Source organism: Camellia sinensis, chromosome 15 (assembly GCF_055761805.1).
Source record: "Camellia sinensis isolate YWXY chromosome 15, ASM5576180v1, whole genome shotgun sequence".
NCBI classification, from domain to species: Eukaryota; Viridiplantae; Streptophyta; class Magnoliopsida; order Ericales; family Theaceae; genus Camellia; species Camellia sinensis.
Window position 1 is genome coordinate 72,257,151 of NC_138975.1, and position 18,860 is coordinate 72,276,010.

Below are 18,860 nucleotides of genomic sequence, written 5' to 3' on the forward strand. Positions count from 1 at the left end.
CACAAAAAGATCTGCTGAAACACAGCCATCAGAGTCCACTCAATCAAAGAAGCCGAGGTCATCGTCTGCGACGACCTTGGGTTCCAAAATACCAAGAGTCCCCTGGGTGCCTGAAATCACCCTGGACGATAAGCCTGTTCTAGCCTGTGACAGTGCCGATGACATCAATGTCGGCGTGGCACTCAGTACTGCGGTTCTCCTTCCTGGCGATCTTGAGCGGAATGCCAAGATGAGCGAGTACGAGAACTACGCCCTCATGCTCCAACGTTTTGTACAAGTAAGTTCCCCCATTTGGCAACTTGTCTTTCTGCCTCTTTTTCTATATTTGTAAAGTTTGTGTAATAACTTTTCCCTTGGGTTCTTTCAGGCCATTCAACATGCCCATTCTCTCTCCATGCAAGCTTTTGAAACAAGGGAGAAGTTGGCCGATATGAGGCGGGAGGTTTCTGCCTCAAAAAAGGAAAACAAAACTTTTCTAACAAAGATGAAGAAGCTTGAAGACCAGGCTGAGGCTGCCACCAAAGCCCAAACCCTAGCAGAAGAAAAGGGCGAATCTGCCGAGGCTATTAAGAAGGTCGCCGAGGCCGAGAAGAGAGAGGCCGAGGACAAAAAGGACCAAGCCGAAAAGGAACTTCAAGAGGCCTTATCTACTAAAGATGCCGAAATCAAAGCGGCCGATGAAAAGGCCTATGCTCAAGGAATGGCCGATGTTATAGAGGAATACAAGCTACAAGTTAGGCAGGCGTGCAACAGGGGCTTCTCCCTTGGTTGGATGGCCCTTGCAAAGAAACTTAATCTTTTTGACAATTCACCACTGCGCCAAGCCGACGCTATTCCTCTTCCATTTCCTCCACCTCCACCGCCAAGCCAAACTGAAGATGAATCTGAGTCTGAATCTGAGGATGAGGATAAGGATGATGATGAGGCTTTGGTAAGGAAGCCTAAAGATGCTAGTGAGACCAAGTTCCCTCCTCAGGATGATCAAGTCCTAGACTTGACTCATGAAGAGGATGAGGAGGTTATCAAGGAGACCACTCCTGAGCAAGCATCATCTGATGTTCCTCCAGTCGATAGAAGTCTTGATCAAATACTCGCCGAAATTGACGCCGAGTTGGCGGCGGAAAAGATTGCCGAGGTGGTTCCACCAGAATCCTCCGAGGTTCCAGCCATCCAGCTGTTGATGCTGAAGGAGCCTGACTCCAATGTCTTTCTTTGTTTGAACTTTTTTACTTTTCTGTTTTCTGGACAATGTAAGCTTCCTTTTGTGGCCGATGTGCCTATCTTTGTTACTGCTGAGCAATTTGCTTTTGGTTAGGCCGTAGTGCCTTCTTTGTACACAACTGCAACTGTTTTTCTCTGAATGCTTTAGTCTTTATTTTCTCTTGATTGCTTCTGCATGGTTCTGTACTTAGAATATTTGGCATGCTTTTCATACTTTGCCTCCCTTGTGTAATCTTCTCGGGGTTAAAGACCTTGGGTGTAGTAACTACAAGCTTTACTTCGACAGGATACTGACCTGCAAACTTTTCATGAATTTCAACAAGCATATACTATTCAATGCTATCTTTGCAAACATTTCTCAAGTTATAACAAGTGCTAAACAATGATCTACTTGTAAATTGTTACAAATTTCAATAAGTGTTTAAACAGTATACTTAGCTTTTATTTCAACCTGTAAATTGCTGCAAATTTCAACAGATGATCATATGTCGGCTTAACGTCATCTTGTAAATTACTACAAATTTCAACAAGTGTTAAGCATCTTCTTTAGGTTTAACCAACCTGTAGATTGCTATAAGGGTTTAAGCAATGACCTCGGCTTCACTTCGACTTGTAAATTGTTACAAATTTCAACAAGTGAAGAGAAACAGTAATATCGGTTTAACTGCAACTTGTAAATTGCTACAAATTTCAACAAGTGAAGATAAGGAATAATCTCGACTTAACTTCAACTTGTAAATTGCTACAAATTTCAACAAGTGAAGATAAGGAATCAGCTTAACTTCAACTTGTAAATTGCTACAAATTTTAACAAGTGCTAAGCATATTCGTCTTCTCTTTGCCCCCAATGTGAACCTGAGTTCCACTTGGGTTCTCATTGTTCAGAAATAATATTGCGCATCTTTTATCAGTGTAGAGGAATTCTGCTATAATTTTATTGATGACGTTGAAAAAATAACAAGGAACATCTAATGATAGAAAAATTTCAGATTACAAGTGTTCCATGGTCTAGGCAATGCTTTGCCCTCATTATCTTCGAGTCGATAGGCCCCATTGCCTAATACCGAAGTGATTCTATAGGGTCCCTCCCAGTTTGGGCCAAGCTTGCCCTCTCTGGGATCCTTCTTGTTGCCGACGACTTTTCTCAAGACTAAGTTGCCGATCTGAAAATCCCTCGGATTAACCTTCTTGTTGTAAGCTCTGGCAAGCTGTTGCTGGTATGCTGTAAGCTGTATTGCAGTCTTCTTTCTTCTTTCTTCTAACAGATCAAGATCTCAGGCTAACAGTATGTTATTAGTTCCATTCTCAACTCCCTGGGTTCGGATCCCTGGGATGCCGACTTCCAATGGGATGACTGCTTCTGTGCCATAAGCCATGGCAAAGAGGGATTCTCCTGTTGATCTTCTCGGCGTAGTCCGATATGCCCAAAGTACGTTGGGCAATTCGTCTACCCACTTTCCTTTTGCTACCTGCAACCTCTTCTTTATTCCATCCAAAATTACTTTGTTGGATGCTTCTGCTTGCCCATTACTTTGGGAAAAACTTGGTGTTGAAAAGTAATTCTTGATCTTGAATTTCGCACAAAAGTTCTTGATGAGTTTGCTATCAAACTGTGTTCCGTTGTCGGCAACTATTGCTATTGGAATCCCAAATCTGGTGATGATGTTTCTCCATATAAAGTTCTTGACGTCCACATCTCGGATTTTGGCAAGAGGTTCTGCCTCTATCCACTTCGTAAAGTAATCTGTTGCTACCAGCAAGTATTTTCTCTGCCCAGTTGCTTGGGGAAGTTGTCCAACAAGATCCATGCCCCATTGAGCAAACGGCCAAGGGCTGGATACTGGGTTTAGGTCAGCAGCTGGTTGATGTATCAAAGGTGCAAACTTTTGGCATTGTTCAGACTTCTTCACGTAGGCTTCAGCATCCTTTTGCATGTAGGGCCACCAATACCCTTGGGTAATGGCCCTGTGGGCTAATGATTTGCCCCCAGCATGGCTTCCACAAATTCCTTCATGAATTTCATATAGGAAATCTTCAACCTGCAAAGGGTGTACGCACCTTAAAAGGGGTCCAGTAAAGGACCTTCTGTAGAGGTGTCCATCTGCTGTCAGCCTGAATCTTGTTGATTTCAATCTGACTTTGTGTGCCTCTTTACGATCTTCAGGCAGTTTTCCTTCTTTCAGGAATGCAACAATTGTATCCATCCAGCTTGGCCCGATGTCCACACACATTGATTCCTACTCTGTGTTCTGTGGTTCTATGCTTGGGCCCGACATATAGTCGATCATAATTATCCTTGTTTTTCCAGTCTGCATTGAACTTGCCAGGTTAGCCAATGCGTCGGCGTGGGTGTTGTCATCTCGGCTAACTTGGAGTAGTCGACAGTTCTGAAATAGGGCTACTAATCTGATGACCTCTTTTGCATATGTAGACATCCTTTCGTCTCTGGCTGCAAATTCTCCTGTTGACTGGTTAACAATAAGTTGTGAATCACAAAAAACAATTACCTCATCTGCTTCTGCTGCTGCTGCCAGTTTTAGCCCTGCAATTAATGCTTCGTATTTTGCTTCATTGTTTGAGGCCTTGAACCCTAAACGGATGGACTTTTCTATTATTTCTCTATCTGGAGATATCAGCAGTACTTCTGCCCGCGCTCCTTGTCGGTTCGAGCTTTCATCGACAAACGGTCTGAATGAGTCACCGATGTAGATGCTGTAGGGTCTGAGTTTTTCCTTCCTTTGCTCTTTTGCCTTAGGCTGGGATTCCCCTTGTTTGCTTGGACATCGTTCATCTTGGCTCAACGGAACCCGATGTTCGATGGATTCCGGCATGATTTTGGCCACGAAGTCGGCCAAGACTTGTCCCTTAATTACTGTTCTCGGCTTGAACTCCAGGTCATACTGGCCTAAGGCCACTGCCCACCTTGCTATTCTTCCAGTCAAGTCTCCTTGTTGTAACAAGGATTTCAGTGGGTGCTCTGTTAGCACTATAATCTTGTGGGCTTGAAAGTAATGGTTCAGTTTCTTTGAAGCCATTACTAAGGCCAACATTAGTTTTTCTAGTGATAGGTACCTTGTTTCTGCATCGGCCAAGGTTTTGCTTACATAATAGACAGCCTTTTGCTCCCCTTTTTCTTCTCGGATTAGTACTGCACTGACTGCGTGTTCTGAAACTGCTAAGTACAAAAACAGTTCTTCCCCTGGTTCTGGATTGGAAAGAACTGGAGTTGTGGTCAAGTACTTCTTCAGGTCGGTCAAAGCGGCCTCGCATTCTTCTGTCCATAGGAAGTCTGTGGCTTTTTTTTCCAGGTTGAAGAAAGGTCTGCACTTATCTGAGCTCCTGCTGATGAATCTGTTTAGGGCTGCAGCCCTGCCAGTAAGCATCTGAACCTGTTTTGCTGACGTCGGGCTCTTTAGCTCTAGGATGGCCTTGATTTGGTCTGGGCTGGCTTCAATCCCCTTTCTTGTTACCAGGTACCCCAAAAACTTACCTAATCCAACTCCAAACGCGCACTTCGATGCGTTGAGTCGGAGCCGATATGTTTTGAGAATATCAAAGACCTCTTTTAGGTCGACAAGATGACCCTTAGATTCCTTGGTCTTCATGACCATGTCATCAATGTAGACTTCTACTGTTTTACCTATCAGGTGTTTAAATATCTTGGTTACGAGCCTTTGGTAAGTTGCTCCCGCGTTCTTCAATCCAAAAGGCATTACTCTGTAACAGTATAGGCCTTTTGGGGTGATGAATGCTGTCTTTTCTTCATCTGGGGGGTACATGGCTATTTGGTGGTACCCTCGGTAAGTATCCAGGAAACTCATCCTTCCATGCCCAGATGTGGCGTCTACTAACTGGTCAATCTTGGGTAGAGGAAAGCTGTCTTTGGGACAGGCTTTGTTCAGGCTTGTGAAGTCTACACAGACCCTCCACTTACCGTTCTTCTTTTTTACTACGACAGTGTTTAACAGCCATGTCGGATAATTGACTTCTCTAATGGCCCTGGCCTCCAGAAGTCTGTCTACTTCCTCTTCTACTGCTTCGACGTGCATCAACGTCGGTCTTCTGGCTCGCTGTATCACAGGCTTGGCCGACTTGTCGACGTTCAGTTTGTGGCACGTGACCTCGGGGTCAATGCCAGGCATCTCATAAGGTGTCCAGGCGAACACCTCAATGTTTGTCCTTAGAAAAGCTTCCAGCTCTCTTTCCTCTTCTTTGGCTAAGCCCGTGCCGAGAAGAAAGAAGCGTTCTTCATCCCCATCCTGGACGAGGATTTTCTTTAGTGTCTCTTCGCTCTTCTCGGCTGGTTCTTTGCCGATGTCTTCTAGTACTTCCATGTCCTCATCTTCGATTTCTGCCTCTTTTGGCTCTCGAACGCTGCAAGTAGACTTCATTGCTGCCATGGAGCAACTTTTTGCCTGCAGTTGATCTCCTCTGACTTCTTCAATCCCATGCTTTGTTGGGAACCGCAGTAGTTGATGCAATGTTGAGGGAACTGCCCCCATTGCCTGCAACCATGGTCTTCCCAAGATGATGTTATATGGTGAAGGTGTGTCAATCACCATGAATTCTGTCCTGATCTTCTTAGTGCCAGCTTGTAATTCCAAGCTTGTTGCGCCCAGTGGCCACGTCGGCGTTCCATTGAAGCCGATCATCGGGCCATTCGATTGTTCCATGTCGTCTGGGTGAAGGCCTAGCTCTTTGTAACATCTAACGTACATGATGTCACAAGAGCTTCCTTGATCTATTAGGATGCGTTTCACTTGGCACTCCCCAATCTGGAGGGATACTACCAAGGCATCATTATGCGGATGCTGGACCATCTCTAGGTCAGCTTCAGTGAAGGCTATCATCGGTCCTCGGCACTCTTCAGGCCGAGGTCTTTTATGTCCGACCTGGTTCACGTGCTGCAGGCATTTTACTCTTTGGGTTTCTCCCCGAATGTCGCTTTCGTTTACCTTTGAGTGAATTACATTAACCACCCGTGGTCCTCCTGCCTGTGGTTGTTGTGCTGGGGGAGGCGGAGCTGCTGGTGCTTGAGGTAATCTTGCCTGTTCTTCTCTTGTCCTGGCCTCATCAACAAGGTCCCTCAGATGGCCTTGCCTTACCAAGTCTTCTAAGTGTGCTTTTAGGGCTGTACAACCCTGAGTTGGGTGCCCTTCTTCATTGTGGTAAGCACAACGCCTACCAACGTTTTTTCCCATAAATTCCCCTGGTGCTCTTGCTGGAGCTCTGAAATAGGGTTGGTTTCGTATTTGATCCAAGACTTTGTGGATCGGGACTCGAAATATAGTTGTTACTGCCTGTTTACCCCTCAATTCTGTTTCTTGTTTGGTTGGTCCATTGTTGCCTCGGCTTCGCTTCGGCGAGCTGTTTCCTTTCTCATGCTTTGTTTCTTTATTTCCCGACGTATCCTCCTCGGCCCTGGCGTACTTCTCTATTCTCGCCATGAGTTCTTCCATGCTTTTTGGCAATGTTTTTGCCAAAGATTTCCGTAGTGGGCAGTCATCTTTTAGGCCGTTCTTGAAGGACACGACCGCCACCTCTTGGTTGCAATCAGGTATTCGATTGAACACCTCGTAATACCTTTTTGCATAGGCCCTAAGGCCTTCATCCTTGGCGATCTTCAAAGCCATCAGTGCGTCGACCCTCAAGGGTTGTAGTTTATTTGTTACAAACCTGGCCCCAAACATTTCAGCCAGGCCTTCCCAAGTCTTTACGCTTCCCTTTGGTAGTTTATGGAACCAATCTGATGCAATTTCCCCAAAGGACGAGGGGAACACTTTGCAGAGCAACGGCTCGTTCCCACTATATAATGCCATCGAATTCAGGTATAGCCCGACGTGGAAGTTCGGATCTGTCTTACCATTATATATTTGGAATCTCGACATACTGAATCGCTTTGGTGCTTGGAATTTGTCCAGTTCCACCGAGAATGGTGTCCTCAGCTTAACCGGGGAAGTTACCTCGGCTTCAGCATTCTGTTGCCTCCTCTTGAGGTAATCTCTCAAGTCTTCTTTACTCCTTCCTGGAGCTCGGCTATCTCTGGATTTCAATCTCTTCGGCACACTACTTTCGGCCTCGTGGTGGGCTCGTTTCGATCTCTCTCCATGTGTTGTGTCAAAGCAAAGCACCTGCCCTTGAACATGCCGATGTTCTTTGGGCTCTGGATCCTTCGTGTGATACGTTCTTCGGGACTCTTCTCGTCTCGGCTCCTCTCGTTCGCCTTCCCTGGAAGGTCGGTGAGAGTGCTTTCCGCTCCTGGTGTGCTGAGGGACTTCGGGGATTGTTCTTCCTCCTCCCTTCTGGGTATTAGTTGCTGGCATTGGCGTATCCTGCAGCGGGTATGGTGGCTACATGACATTATTTTGCATCATGAAGTTGACCACTGACTGTAGGTCTGCCAACTTGTTTGCCAAGTCTTTTACTTCCTCATCCCTTCGTAGACACCTATCCCTCCATATCTGAAGGTTATCTTCGTTATAATACTTGCTTTGGTCTGTCCTCTTCGAAGCGTCGTTCTCCTGGCCGACGTCTTTCTCTCCGTGGCCCTAGCCATGAGTTTCTGTATTGTGGTTGTCTCATTCAACGTCAAGGTCAATTGGTCTGCCACTCCCAGCAGGAGTGTCGCCCCCAATGTTTTCCCTCTGTCCGTTACTGGCCATTTATTCTTCTAAGTTCCCACAGACGGCGCCAAATTATGTGAGTAATTTTCTGACCACACTGCCCACCTAGTAATTAGCTAGAGAGCACCGGCAAAATAGATGGCTTTAGCAAACCAGTAACAGAAAGAAAAGGCTCCGGCGGTGGCTCTTCCACCCGGGGCCACTCCGACGATCAAGTCAGTATATCTCTCAAAGATAATCAAGTGCTAAACTTATTATTCAAAGTATAAAGTTGCGTACCTTAGACCCACGGGAGTGCCTCTCTTTTATAGTTTACTCAATCCAAGTCCTACTAGAAGCCTGACTTCTATGGATTCCAATTCAGTGCTTACTTTGGATTCCTGAAGAGATAAGGATAAACTCCCTAAAAGTATTATCCTTATCTTAGCTAAGTCTCCTCTTTACTCTAGAACTCCTGTCCCTTATCTTTTATCCATTTATCTCGGATTCCGATATCTTCGGAGATAACCTCGGCCTTGCCGAGATAACCTCGGCGTCACAACCTGGACACGTGGCATCTCGGCTGACACGTCGGCGTCACCTTGCCACGTGTTGGTATTTAGAAAATACATCCCCACAATTACTTTTGAGAGTATTGCCTTAATCATCTCTGGAAAATCTTTCCATTGTATAGGATGAGAACTTTGAAGAATAACTTGATTAGTTATTCCCCAATCAATTTCTTCAAAGACCCTCCAATCATTATCTTCATAAAACCATTCTTGGGTATCTAAAAATAATGTGGTTTTTGGAATATCATCTTGTAAATTAATCTTATTAATTGATTTGGAAAGAATTTGTTTAATTCTTTCACAATGGTCTTCTACTTTATCTTTAATGAGTCTAAAAATTTCACAAGGAAGAATTGTTTTACTTTTTCAGAAAGACAAATTCTTTTAATTGTTTCAAAAGAAGGATCTGAATATTCATGGTTTATGAATTTAGAAATTTGAAGAAAAATACTTATTTTTTCAAATTTAAAATCTTGATCCCGCTTCATTTGTTTAATGAGTTGGAAACAAAATTTTTGTAACTCATTGATTTTAGTGGTTTGTTCCACTAATGGAAATGATAAGTTCGACATATATAATCTAAAACCTTTTTTTTTTTTTTTTTGAAAATGTAGGTTTTCCACACACCATTTAATCCATTATAAATTTTTCTGGGAATATCAGGATTAAAAAAGTCTTTAATTTCATATACATTTGGTTTAGATTTATAAAATTGAAAAGGTACTGGATTGGTTTGCTACTGCTGCTAAAAAATAGGCATTGATGGAGCGCTATAGAAAGCCTTTTTAGCTTTTGTCATACTGTCATATGCTTGATAACAAGCTCTAGGGAATCCCATAACTTGCACATTGCAATCTAACTTGTGTAAATTTTAGGTTGTCTACATGAAAAAACAACAAACTTTTTTTGTTGGTTTTGGGGATTGCTTTTTTGGCAATTGTCACTCATTGTTTATTGGACTCAGCGGGCTGTTTACCCTTGTTAATGGCTGAAAAGAGAAAACACTGGTTTAGTGATTTCTTCTTAAAAAATCTGCAGGAAAATTATTAGATCCTTTCAAATGTTCAACTTCAAAAGTATATGTAGCAATTTCATTATACCATCAAAGTCAGCGGCCCTCTTCAATATTTTTCTTATTAACTAAAAAATCTTTTACTACTTGATTGTCTGTTCTAACAGTAAAGCATTAAGGAGCAGGATATATGCGGAATCTTTTTAAAGCAAGTTTTATTGCTAAAAGTTCTTTTTCAAAAATAATATATCTTGTTTCAACATGTTTAAATTTGCCAAAATTATATCCACAAATTAATTCATGTTTCTAAGTTTTTATGGAAATAGGTCTCTTCCTATTTTTAATTCCATACCTATTTGTTTCTTCGAACTCAGTCCAGAATTGAGAAGGTATTGCTTTTAATGCACATCTCCAACATAAATCTAAGGTGAAAAATCTAAAAATCCCGAGATTTTGATTTTGTGATTATGTTCCAATTTAAAACAATAAATAACACTCGCAATCAAACAATCATAACAGATTGACATAACGATTTAATGTGGAAAAAATCACAATTGGAGTGCCTCCAATTGTGATAAAAAAACTATGAACTGAAGGCACAAAATAATCCACTAAGAAAACAAAAAAAGAATTACACAAGTGTACTCTCAATTACCTAACGAATCCATGCCTGAATTGAACCGACTCCAATGTGTCTCTTCCACCACCGTCTTCACCTCAAAATTGTCTTGTCCAACGTTGAATCCACAACGTTGATGTTAAATCCACGACGATGAGCCACTCCAGAATCCACCAAAGCTTCAGGCCCAAGTTCTCTAGAACCCACCGAAGAACAACTCTCTCTTTTGTGAATAAATGAAAACAAACAAACCATTGATGATATTGATATGAAGCTCACGGATTCATTGATCACTCTTAAATTATCAAGGGAACACTCATAAAAAAAAACCCTCTAATAAATAACACTTTGTATCGCGTTCCTCTCTGAAAATCTAGATGGCCCTAACCTTAGAAATAGTGAACAATGCACTTTATAGAAAACAAGATCACGCAGGTCGCTCGAGCAGACATTTCGCCTCTCGAGCGATGTGACTAAAGATAGTGCGAAACATATAAACTGATCGCTCGAGCGCAACTTTCACCGCTCGACACATTGGGCAATGTAAAATATATAACCAGTTTGTTTCTGCTCCTCATTCGATACATTGGGCTGTTTTGGTTTGCATTATTCGCTATCTTCAAGGGGTATTATATTTCAGGGCTTACTGTTGTCCTCCACTTCCTCTTTAGACTTGGTGGCCTATGCGGATTCTGATTGTGCTGGTGATATTACTGATCGCAAGTCTATTTCTAACTTCTGCATGTTTCTTGATGATATCTTGATTTCTTGGAAAAACAAGAAATAGACTGTTTGTTGCCCATTCTACTATCGAGGTTGAGCACCATGCTATGGCTCATGCCTCTTGAGATTGTTTGGCTTCGTTCTCTTATCTGATTTGGGTGTACTTAGTCTTCTCCGACCTCTCTTTATTGTAACAATCGCAGTGCTATTCAGATTGCTCATAACAATGTCTTCCATGAACGAACAAAGCACATTGAAATTGATTGTCATTTCATGCATCAGCATCTGCAGTCAAGCTCCATCTCGTTTCCTTTCGTCTCTTCGGCACTTCAACTTGCTTACTTCTTTACTAAGACTCACACTACTGCTAGTTTTCAGTTCCTTCTTAGCAAACTCTCAGTGTTTTCTCCTAAAACACCTTGAGTTTGAGCGGAAGTGTGAGAATATTATGCTAATTATATAAATATATTAGATTGATTGTGTGAATACTAGATTGATTGTAAGAATATAGGTTTATTCTTATTTCTTTTTTTACATTAGGTCTATATAATTCGGTTGTACTCTTTGTATTATAGACAATTGAATATACAAATTATTATTCAGAAACTTACACTAAGACCACGTGTTCGTAGCAAGGTCATATACACCAACAAGTTTTCAAACACAAAATGATAGAGCACATAACCATTCAATGTTGAGGATTCGAAATGAAGGAAAAAATGCATGACTGGAAACATCTATAACTAAGAGAGAATCATAAAAAACAAACTTGATATAGATGTTCCAAGATTTCAACATAATTTAACTAAATATTATGCACAAACAATCTACAAAAACAGAAAATAAAAAAATTCAGATTTCCCTTATTAAGAGTTTCACTCCAATTAAAAACTGATAAAAGACAAACCTTTGCTTATAAGTGTGAGCAAACTTGTAAGTTGAGTACATGAAGCTCTATTTTCCAGCAAAATAAGCTTTAATATGGTTTCATCTATTCTAACACTCCAGTTTGCATCACTTTGGGTCCAACGGTGCATCTTGAGAAACTTCTCACTTGCACACCAAAAGAATTTGATGGCAATTGACCTCTACTTTATTAGACGGGACTCAACTCTGATGATCCGCTGCTCCATCTACTAAGTGCCAAAGAGAAAGAAAATTATTAAACAAGTGAATGTAGTTCAGTACACACTAAGCAAAATATAACAATGCAAAAATGACTATTGGAATAACATGTGAATAAGAAACACAAGCATTCACTTGGGCTATTGTAAAGGAAATTATCAAAATCTGCAAGCCTTTGAAAAGTTTCAACAAAAAAGTACTTATCTAATATATAAGAAATAACCATTACAGCATGTATGAGGGTATAAGTGTCATTGTACTTATTCTCTTATTATTATAAATACAAGTGCTTAGTGAGGTAACAAATCTAACAGGTTTTGTGCCTCCTCTTCCAGCAAATCTCTTTATCTCTCTCTCTCTCACACACACACGCAACTATTATGCTACAGTTTTAATCTGGTATCAGAGCAGGTTCTTATTTTTTGTTCTTCTATTTGTTTATTTTTTATTTTATTTATTTTTTTCCTTCTGTTCACTGTCGCCAAAAAAAAAAAAAAGAAAAAAAAGAAAATCCTACCATGATCGACTAGGGTAGGGAAGTTCTCAGAAAAATTTTCAAAAATTTTTGTTCTTGGTTGCCTACTTTTTCCAATTTTCTTAATTTTTTGGAAAAATAGGCCTATTTTTTATTTATTTATTTATTTATTTATTATTATTATTATTATTATTATTATTATTATTATTATTATTATTATTATTTATTTATTTCTGCCTTTTGGTTGTTTTTGTTTCGATCCAACCCTTAGGCTGCCTTCTCTAATAGTCGACTAGGGCCTTTCTAGGCTTCTTTGCCATTGGTTGCTATATCTGGATGGTGTTTGATTGATTTTTGGCTCCTCGGTGCTTCGGTTGATTGTTTCTGGGTCTCCACAGGCTTGTTTTTTGGTCTCCTGCTTCAGTGTGATTGTTCTTTTGCCCTATCTTTGTTGCTGTTGGGTTGTGGCGGGATTATTCTTTGGGTGCTCACATTGTTTAGGCCATGGCTGATGATGGTAAGACCCTTGTAAGTAGTGAAGTGAAAGAGTTCAGTCCCAACGTCCCTCTTGGTGAACATTTCTCTCTTTAGCTTACATCAGTCAAGTTGGATGGCACTAATTACTTGGTTTGGTTGCATTCTTTTCAATTGGCTATTACTGCTCGTGGCATGTTTGGTTACATCAAGGGAGTTACCACGGCTCCTAATAAGGATGGATCAACCCGAGATAAGCGGCTTAAGGAGAATGCTCTTGTCATGACTTGGCTCATTAATTCTATTCATCCCAGTATTAGTCGCTCTTTTGTTTTGATGGATACTGCTCATGAGATATGAACTGCTGTTGCTCAAATGTATTTCCGGTGTGGCAACGATGCTTAGGCCTATGAGTTGCGAAAGAAAATGTGGGGGTTTGATTAGAAGGATAGGTCCATTGCTGAGTACTATGCCGAGTTAAGTAGCTTGTGGCAAGAACTGGATTATTACAAAAATTTCCAAGCTATTCGTTCCCAAGATGCTACTACCTTTCAGCAGATGGTATCCAAGGAGAGGGTCTATGATTTCCTTGCTGGCCTCAACATTGAGTATGATCAGATTCGAGTTCAGATTCTCAGTCACGATCCTTTTCCCACTGTACGTGAGATGTATGCTTATGTTCAGCAGGAAGAGAGTAGGCGTAGTGCTATGGTTCATTAGCCTCCCCAAGATCGCTCTGCCTTGGTCGATTCTTCTGCTCTCAAGGATGACTCCTTCTCCAAGTCTGGGGATAAATGTGGTAGTATTGATCGTAGTCAGATTACATGCGATTATTGTGGCAAAGACTGGCATGATCAGGAACATTGTTGGAAGTTGCATGGTCGTCCTCTTTGAGGGCATGGTAGTGCCCGTGGTGGTACTAGTGGTCGTGGTGGCTCTGTTTGTTCTCAGGCCAATCTCTCTGAGGCCTCCACTAGCACCCCGGGAGATTCTGCCACCTTTTCCTATGATGAGTTGCTCACTCAGGCTTCTGATCGTTGATTTCTCTGCTCCTACTTCTGATCCTCCCTTGGTTTCCAACTTTGCATCCACAGGTATTTCTATGAGTGCTTTGAGTGCGCCTTCTTCCCTTTCATGTCCTTGGGTCATTGGTTCCGGTGCTGCTGACCACATGACAGGTTTGTCTTATCTTTTCCATTCTTACTCTCCTTGTTCTGGCAAGGATAAAGTAAGAGTTGCTGATGGGTCTTTATCTTCTGTGTTTGGGATAGGATGTGTTCATTGCTCTCCCCTGATTTCTATTTATTTTATTCTTCATGTTCCCTAGTTTTCTACTAATTTACTCTCTGCTAGTCATCTTACAAATTCGCTAAACTGTTCTATAACTTTTTATCCCTCATTGTGTTTTCCAGGAACTGGGTACGAGGAGAACAATTGGCAATGGTAAAGCACATAGGGGCTTGTACTTTTTGAATACTGGACTTCCTTCCCTTGGCTCTTCTCACTAGGCTCTTTAAGCGACTGACACTTCCGCCCTTCTTCTGTTACACTAGTGGCATAGGCGTTTAGATCATCCTTCTATTTTTGTTTTAGCGAAATGTTTTCCTACTTTAGTCAAGGATTGTCATAAGACTAATTTTCATTGTGATGCTTGTGAGTTTGCTAAACATAAATGTTCTTGTTATTCTCATTTTAATAAAAGAAGTCTTCTTCCTTTCATGGTTATTCATTCTGATATTTGGGGTCCATCTCATGTTTTGTCTGATTCTGGTTATCGGAGGTTTGTCACTTTCATTGATTGCTATTCTCATGTGACTTCGATTTACTAGGAATGGCAATGGATAACCTATCCTGTGGGGTATCCATGGAGACTCAACCCAAATACATAGGTTTTCTCCTTTTTTCCTGCCTTTCGGGTAAGGTAAGTGACGTTCTTTAAATCTCCACTGGGGATAGGTACCCACTAATTTCCCCATATGTTTTTTATTTTTTTTTTAGGTACATGGGAAAATAATTTCTCCATATGTTTTCACTAGGGATGGCAATGGGGTGGATATTAATTCCCGTCCCCATTCCCCTATAATTATTTTTCCCCATTCCCCATAGGTACGACCGTCCCCATCTTCTAATGGGTTTGGATTTTCCCCAACCTAACTTGACATTTTTTTTAATTTTTTTTTTTAGATTTACAACCAAAGCTAAATATACATTCAATCTCATTTTAATTTATTTGGCTCAACAACAAAATCAAATATACATTAGTTAACATTGTCATATTATTCCTGTCAAATTTTATGTATATTTAGAATTTTTTAAATTTATTTCGAAAAATTCTATTCTTTAAAAAAAAATTCATCTTCTTTTTTAATTTTGTTTAATTTAATGTATCTCCTTCTCCTCTCTATTAATTGATCTTCGATAATCTGAAGGTGAGTTGTTGCCCTCATTTCCATCTTCTTCTTTTTTTATTATTTAATTTTTATTTACATTTATAGAATGAATTTTCTTATTTCAATATCTTCTGCAATTGTTTTATTGGATTTCTCTCTAATTTGATGGCAACCTTAGATTGAATTTCCCAATTTTCATCTTAACTAGTGATCACCTTAATTGAAATTTTGTACATTTTTTTCTTCAATTCCATATTTTGGTTATGATTAATTGCGCGTTTTTGATTGATAGTCACAATCTTGTCGCCGCTAGATTGCCACCATCGCAAATCACCATTGCTGTAGTGAGAGGATGAGAGAGAGTGAGAATTAGAACTCTAATTGTAAATAGAGTAGTAAAACATATGGAGAAATTATTTTTCGATGTACCTAAAAAAAAATGAAAAAATTAGTGGGTATCCATCCTCAGTGGAAATTTAAAGAACATCATTTAGCCTACTCGACCGACAAGAAAAAAAGAAAAAACCCACGTACATGGGTTGGGTCTACATAGATACCCGCAGGGTAGGTTATCTATTATCATCCCTAGTTTTCACTACTCTATTTACAATTAGAGTTTTGATTCTCACTCTCTCTCATCCTCTCACTACAGCAACCGCGATTTGCAATGGCGACAATCTAGCGGCGACAAAATTGTGACTATCGATCAAAAACGCGCAATTAATCATAACCAAAACATGGATATTAAAGAAAAATATGTACAAAATTTCAATTAAGGTGATCACTAGTTAAGATGAAAATTGAGAAATTCAATCTAAGGTTACCATCAAATTAGAGAGGAATCCAATAAAACAATTGCAAGAGATATTGAAACAAAAAAATTTATTCTATAAATGCAAATAAAAATTTAAAAAAGAAAAAAAGAAAAAAAAGAAGATAGAAACGAGAGTAACAACTTACCTTTAGATTATCGAAGATCAATTAACAGAGAGGAGATACATAAAATTAAAAAAAATAAAAAATAAAAAAAGAAGATGGAATTTTTTTTTTTTTTGTAGGAATAGAAATTTTCTAAATAAATTTTAAAAATTCTAAATATATATAAAATTTGACAAGAATAATGTGACAATGTTAATTAATGTGTATTTGATTTTGTTGTTGAGCCAAATAAAATAAAATAAGATTGAATGTATATTTAGCTTTGGTTGTGAATCTTTAAAAAAAAAAATGTGGTCAAGTTGGGTTGGGAAAAATCCAAACCCATTAGGAAATGGGGAGGGTAGTACCCATGGGGAATGGAGAAAAATAATTATAGGGGAATGGGGATGGGGAATTAATATCCACCCCATTAAACCCCATTGCCATCCCTAGGTTTACTTACTCCGAGCCAAAAATGAAGCTTTTTCATATTTTCAGACGTTTCATAAGATGGTGCTTACTCAATTTGCTACACCCATTAAAGTCCTTCGGAGTGACAATGCTACTGAATATATTGACGTTGCGTTTCTGGCTTATCTTGAAGCCTATGGCATTCTTTATCAAACTAATTGTGTCAGTACCCCAGAATAGAATGGTGTTGCCGAACGCAAGAACTGTCATCTTCTTGAGGTTGCTTGTGCTCTTATGTTCACGATGCACGTTCCTAAACCATATTGGGGTGATGCGGTCCTTACTGCTACATACCTTATTAACCGCATGCCTTCAAGTGTCCTCCAGTTTCAATGTCCCCTTGACCTTCTTCCTCGCACATCTGTTTACCCTGGTTCCCTTCCGTCTAAAGTCTTTAGTTGTGTCTGCTTTGTCCGTTCCCCCCGGTCCATTCGCAGTAAACTTCATCCCAAGGCCCTAAAGTGTATCTTCATCGGTTATTCCTTATACCCAAAAAGGCTATCGGTGCTATGACCCTCACGCTCGCAAGGTTTATGTTTCTATGGATGTTACCTTCTGTGAGTCTCAGCCATTCTTCTCGGGCTCCTCCCTTCAAGGGGAGGTTTATATTCCCAACGAGATTGGTTTCGTGGATTTTATGTTTTCTCCTTCCAATGGTTGTGAGGGAGAGGGTGAGCCATGTAGTTAAGGGGAGGTAAATTCCTTGTGTTCAGGGGGAGTCTTGTGATCAGGCGGAGACTAGTTGGCTGGATAGAATAGATCTCAAGACGTACTCTCAGCGATAGAAGGATTAGGTGCTGGAAGTGCTGCCAGGCCAATCATCTCCGTCTCCAGTTTCATCATCTCCGTCTCCTGTTTCAGGAAATGAGTCATTGGTTATTAATTCTCTTGTCCTTTCTAGTGATGCTCATAAAGTTGATGATTCAGATCTTCCCATTGCTCTTAGGAAAGGAGTTAGAACCTATACTCAACATCCCATATCTCATTTTGTGTCATATGATTCATTATCACCATCGTATCGTGCCTTTGTTTCGTCTTTGTCCTCTACTTGCTGATTTGGGGTTGTTGAGTGATGGTCCTATGTGACTGTATTGTGATAATAAAGCCGCTATTAACATTACTCATAATCCAATTCAACATGATATAACTTAGCACATCGAGATTGATCGACATTTTATCACGAAGAAAGTATCTGGCAGCATCATTTGTTTATCTTTTGTCACGTCTAAAAATCAGTTAGGTGATGTGTTTACCAAGGGGTTAGGGAGTAAAGTGTTTCATCCTGTTGTATGCAAGTTGGGTGTGCGAGACATCTATGCACCAACTTGAAGGGGAGTGTTCTGTACTTGAGAGTATTAGTGTCATTGTACTTATTCTCTTATTATTATAAATACAAGTGCTTAGTGAGGTAACAAATCTAATTAGGTTTTGTGCCACCTCTTCCAGCAAATCTCTCTCTCTCTCTCTCTCTCTCTCTCTCACACACACACACACACACACACACACACACACACACAACTATTATGCTACAATTTTAATTTGGTATCAAAGCAGGTTCATATGATTCATTATGGCCATCATATCGAAGGATTACTAGATCCACTAATAAGCAATGCAATTTCCTAGCCAACCACCAACAATGAGAATTAGGGACTACTTTTACTCCCAATCAATTTCCTTGATATTTCTTAGGGAATAGGTTCTCAGTCTTGGGAATCTTTTCAAGGAACAGCATAATACATTTTCTCTTTCCTTATTTCTCTTATAATACCTTTTTCTTCCTCTGAAGAAAAGAGATCATTATCATTCTTGTATTCCTTACTTTTCCTTCCCCAAACAAAATATGTGATAAATGAAGAAAAGAAGAAAAGAAAAGGTAGTAAGAAGCGGTAGAGTTGTAGTAATCTTCAAGATAGTGACTTGTGATAATACATACAGTGGGGATTGTTACTATAGTGTCTTCTATTGTGGCTGTTGAATTAGGAACTAAGGTTAACAAAATTATCAAAATTGGAGGAGTTATATGGAAATATTGTCCATTTAAAGATGTTTCCAGGGAAATTTTCGTGGGAAGGTATTGTGGAGGAGTTCAATATCATTTGGTAGATTGGGATGTAGTGTGTATTTCGATTAGGGAAGGGGGTTTGGGTATTATAAATTTGGAGCTTTTGAACCAAGCTTTTGTAGGGAAGTGATTGTGGAGGTTTGCTTGTGAGCAGGAAATATGGTGGCTGCGAAGTATGGGTGTGACTTTGGGA

At 40.2% G+C, this 18,860-nt stretch overlaps 1 protein-coding gene across 9 annotated transcripts in view; it reads right to left on the bottom strand.

Annotated features, from left to right (window-relative positions):
* Nucleotides 1-11,493: 11,493 nt before the first annotated feature.
* LOC114315581 (uncharacterized) overlaps nt 11,494-18,860 on the bottom strand; it is an 89,010-nt gene continuing 81,643 nt past the window's right edge. For 6 of the 9 annotated variants that reach the window (XR_014356965.1, XM_082909636.1, XM_082909632.1 and 3 more), the window contains one exon: nt 11,494-11,882. Coding sequence is in view for 6 of the 9 variants with exons in the window: in XM_082909632.1 (XP_082765758.1) it covers nt 11,838-11,882 (45 nt within the window). In the remaining 3 variants the exon portion in view is untranslated. Of the gene's footprint in view, nt 11,886-18,860 lie in introns of all 9 variants that reach the window. The other 3 variants (XM_082909635.1, XM_082909638.1, XM_082909643.1) reach the window with 1 other exon arrangement.